Below are 4,791 nucleotides of genomic sequence, written 5' to 3'. Positions count from 1 at the left end.
CGCAGAAAAAAAAAAAAAGTTAAAATTAAAAAAAAAAAAAGAAACACTTAAAAAAAATTATACTGAGTGAAAGAAGCCTTGTTGGAAAAAGTATTTACTGAATGATTCCTTAGATGAGGCAAAACTAGTCTATAGTGATGGAAATTAGAATAGTGATTACTTCTGGTGAGGGGGACTAACTAGGAAGTCACCCTGGAAACTTTCTAGGTTAATGGAGATATTCTCTATCTTGTTAGGGGGAGGATTATTCAGGTTTATGCATTTGTCAGTTACTAATCAAACTGTATATTTCAGAATCTATAGTCAAGATTATTCCATTGTATGGAATTTAACCTTAATCAAATACACTGTACTCATGTTGTGCTATGCTAGTGGAATCTCTTGTGGTTTGAGGTACACAAAAATAATGAAGCGACTTCATTTTTCTTTGTCATTCACATTTAGCACACTACTATGGAAAGAAGAAAAATAAAAGAATTGGGAGGCCACCTGGTGGGCATAGTAACTTAGCATGTGCCCTGAAAAAAGCGAGTAAGAGGAGAAAGAGGCGAAAAAATGTTTTTGTTCATAAGAAGAAACGCTCCTCTGCGTCTGTTGATAATACCCCAGCGGGCTCTCCCCAGGTACGAGATCTATGATGTACCTGTAATGTCTAGAAGCCAAGAGATCCCTGGTTTACAATACAGACAGAAGGAATACCTGCAGGTCTTTCTATTCGGATCTCCGGCCAATGGAAGATGGTCTCGTGGTCCAGGAACTGATTTGTCCTGAATTTCAATGAGACTTCTCTCCTTGTCCTCTAGGGAAGTGGAGGTGAAGATGAGGATGACCCAGATGAAGGGGATGATGATTCCCTAAGTGAGGGCAGTACATCTGAGCAACAGGATGAGCTACAGGAAGAGTCAGAAATGTCAGAAAAAAAATCATGCTCCTCCTCTCCCACCCAAAGTGAGATATCCACATCACTGCCTCCAGACAGACAGAGAAGAAAAAGAGAGCTTCGTACTTTTTCATTTTCTGATGATGAGAATAAACCTCCTTCACCAAAGGTACCCGTTTTAAAACTACAGTGTCTTTTTTTCTCTCTTGACAATTTCCCTCTAGAATCTAACCGTTAATGATGTTGTTGTTACACTTATTTCACTATGGCTTCAGTTGAATTTCCTGGATCTTTTTTTAAAACATCCCAAATTCAGTGATTTACTTGCGTTTCAAGGATTATTTGGAGATCGGCTACTTATCAGGAGGAAAGTCTCTCTCAGAATGGCTGCTTGTTTTACGTAAAAAAAAGTTTCATTGGTAGTTTATTAGTAACTTGTCATTTAGTTTAGGGAAAACTGCCTTTTGATATTTTTCATAATATATATGGTTTTGTAGTAATAAATTATCTTTTTGGTTCTGATTAAACCATTTTGTTTGGTAGATTCATACATGCGTATTAACACATACATGCATTACAAGAATGGCAGTTAAGTTAGTGTTTTAAAACTGGATTGCTTTTTAAATATAGTCTGTGAACAGAAGTGGTTAAAAACGATTTCTCCTGATAATTTAGTTAAGCCTTCTCTTATTGGAAATACCAGCCCATCTACTTCTGCACCCTGCCCAGAGAGTGACCTGAAATAAACCAAGGAACAAGTGGAAGATTTTAAAACTATTCTTCTCTGTTAAATTGCCCAGATTATCTGTGCTGAAACTTTGAGATGAATTCTTGTCTGTTAATATTTCTTATTATAAAAGACAAACATTTCCTGATTACCTAATGTGTATGGACCTTTGCCATCCTTGCTGGGAGAAATCATGTCCTAAAACCACTTTAAATCCTGCCTTAAAGGGTTATGACTTAGAATGAAATAGCTCTAACACCATTTGGTTTGCTTTTGTTGTGGGGAATGAAGGAAATAAGGATTGAAGTTTCTGAAAGGCTTCACCTGGACAGTAACCCCCTGAAGTGGAGTGTGGCAGATGTTGTGCGGTTCATCAGATCCACCGACTGTGCTCCGCTAGCAAGAATATTCCTAGACCAGGTAATCACAAAGACCTTGAGGTTTTAGTAATGTATCTCTTTAGCAGAGAGATACCTCTTTAGCAGAGAGACCTCTTTAGCAGAGGTCTGTGGAGGTAATAGCAATTTATTTACAAGTCTAAGGAAAAATATTTCTATCCAAGACAAAAAAAAAATTATTTCCCTTCTCAGGAGTAGAACTATGATAAAAAGTTACTTATCTGACTGCCTCCATAGTTGAAGCAGATTATTACTGCATTCTCATTTTTCCTAAGAGTTTGTTTCCATTAAATAGCTTTAAATAGCTTAAAATTACACATGCTATACTTAATTATCCTCCTCTTTTCCAAAATAATGATCTGCTTGTTTTAAAAAATAATGAACATCTATAATGTGTTAGGCTCTAACAGAAATAGTCTGTGGCCTTAAATATTGAAATAAATTTTGTTTTGATAATTGAGGAGATTCAAAACTGAACATCTTTGAAAAGCTGGTCAGGCTTTTATGAATGTTACAGAGTAGGAAAACATTGCAGTTTATAGGTAATATTTTCTTTCAGATTTAGAAAGAGTCCTCTAAAAAGATATTTCTTCTGGCACATTTAGTTGCCGGTTACTGTTAGGCTAGTTAATTTACTGGATTTCTGCAGAGCAGAATGGATTCTTACTCTTGGTAAAACTTTTATTACTCATTCTTTCTTTTTTTTAAAAATTTATTTAGCTGTGTTGGGTCTTAGTTGCGGCATGCAGGCTTCTCTCTAGTTGCGGTACATGGGCTCTCTAGTTGTGACAGACAAGCTTAGTAGTTGTGGCACACGGGCTGCAGAGCGTGCGGGCTCAGTAGTTGCAGTGCCTAGGCTTAGTTGCCCCACAGCATGTGAGATCCTAGTTCCCCGACCAGGGATTGAACCCGCGTCTCCTTCATTGGAAGGCGGATTCTTAACCACTGGACCACCAGGGAAGTCCCCTTTATTACTAATTCTGAAGATTGATTAGTATGGAGGACTATGAGAGGCATTTAAAAAGGAAGTGTGTGATACTTATTTAAAGGGAAAAAGTGATGAAAGGAAAAGCACAGGGACTTTTGATTTTGACAAAGCGAAGTGAACCAGGGCTGTAATGGTCGAGCTGCCACTCATATGCACATCATAGATGATTTGTATTTTATGCTTTAACAGGAAATTGATGGGCAGGCCCTGTTGCTCCTTACCCTTCCCACCGTTCAAGAGTGCATGGACTTAAAACTGGGCCCTGCCATCAAACTTTGCCATCACATAGAGAGGATCAAGTTTGCTTTTTATGAACAGTTTGCCAACTGAGAAGGACAACCAAAGTGAGCTGTATCTTTGAAGCACAAATGCAGCAAATCCTTCGCCCTGCTCTACAAGTGGAGCTGAAATAGTCCTGGGGCTCTGGGCCCTGCAGGTGTCGGCTTGCTCTCTTTGCACTTTCAGGGAAGGAGGACCCACACTGAGTAAGCAAAAACTGCACAGAAGTGGCTCTCCTGCCAGTGAAAATGGGGCCATCTCTTGTTCAGCAGATTGCAGTTTTAAAAAAATAAAGGTTGTGAAGAAAAGACTCATATAAGAAGAATAAGCATTTCCACTGGTGTGGCCTGAAAACGAAGAATAATCTGGGTTGCTGGAAAGCACCCTTTTGGTTTTCTTTTTGTTCTTTCTGTTCCTTCCCATTGTAGATTGAACTTTGTTCTCTGCTTTCTCTTTCTTGGAAAGAGAGAACATAGCTTTAAGTCAGCACTGATTTGGGACTGTGCCTAAGGCACATCAGTGCTTCATTGTCATTGTGTTTTTTAAGCTTTTTTAAATTAAAACAGTTCATTTTGGGGATGATTATGTGGCTCTAGGGTTTTGAATGTACAGTCACACTTTGATCCATTTTCAAATCTATTCTTAGGAGTTCCTTTGTTTACTACCTCTGTTGATAATTGAGCTTATAGCCATGTATGAGGTTGTTTTAATGATACCATTTTTAAGCTACATGAACACGAAAACTATGATAGAGTTCGAGGAAAAAAAACACTGTTTGCTTTCTTAAAAATAATGTGTGGCACTTAACACCAGTTCCTTAACTGACTGATCTAAGAACTCTACTGTCATTGTTTTGCATCTTGACCCAGGTTGGGCTGCCTGTTTCAAGTAGTTCAAAGATTGTTGCTATTTCAGTTGAATTGCTTTCTCCCTGTTAATTCTCAGAGGGACTTCAGAGGCTTTTATTTTGTGTTTACTTTTCTCTATAGTTGTTTGTCTTTCATTTTGAGAGTCCTCACTTTGGGTGAAAATCAGTAGGTGTTCCCTGGACCCACGGTAAAGCCCATTTCCCCATCTTTCTCGGTGTCTCCAGGCAGAGAGTGTAGAAGCACAACAGAGAAAATAAGTTTTAGGAGGGGTGATGCAGAGCATGGCATTTCCGTCACAGTATGTCCTCAGTGGCTGGATAAAGATTGAGAGATGGTTAAGGATTCTAGAAACGTCTTTGCCTAGTCACGTTTACTCTTTCTTTGGTTAAACCTTTAAATTGAATGTATTCTACGGTCAATTCCCACTCAACAACTCAAGTTTCCTTGTAGGTGTTTCTTTTGACCCAGCTCAAGTTGGTAATAAACAGGCAAATTTTCACTTATGATTGCACTGTTAGCTATTATAGAATAATAGCATTTGCTGTACTGTTCCAACCATGTGGAATGAGGAAAGATACATAGGTTGCTTCCTTTAAATGGTTTGCTTTGCTGAGTGTGTGTGTGTGTGTGTGTGTGTGTGTGTGTGTGTG

At 38.5% G+C, this 4,791-nt stretch overlaps 1 protein-coding gene across 1 annotated transcript in view; it reads left to right on the top strand.

Annotated features, from left to right (window-relative positions):
• Positions 1-3,854, top strand: part of SFMBT1 (Scm like with four mbt domains 1) — a 57,806-nt gene extending 53,952 nt beyond the window's left edge. Inside the window, exons 17-20 of the mRNA XM_007451881.1 lie at positions 445-623; positions 804-1,049; positions 1,899-2,027; positions 3,183-3,854. Coding sequence (XP_007451943.1) covers positions 445-623; positions 804-1,049; positions 1,899-2,027; positions 3,183-3,323 — 695 coding nt within the window. The 3' untranslated portion in view covers positions 3,324-3,854. The remainder of the gene's footprint in view (positions 1-444; positions 624-803; positions 1,050-1,898; positions 2,028-3,182) is intronic.
• The last annotated feature ends 937 nt before the right edge of the window (positions 3,855-4,791 follow it).

Source organism: Lipotes vexillifer, unplaced genomic scaffold (genome assembly GCF_000442215.2).
Source record: "Lipotes vexillifer unplaced genomic scaffold, Lipotes_vexillifer_v1.1 scaffold500, whole genome shotgun sequence".
Lineage (NCBI taxonomy): Eukaryota > Metazoa > Chordata > Mammalia > Artiodactyla > Lipotidae > Lipotes > Lipotes vexillifer.
Note: the sequence above shows the minus strand (reverse complement) of the source record. Positions and strands in the feature narration are given on the sequence as shown.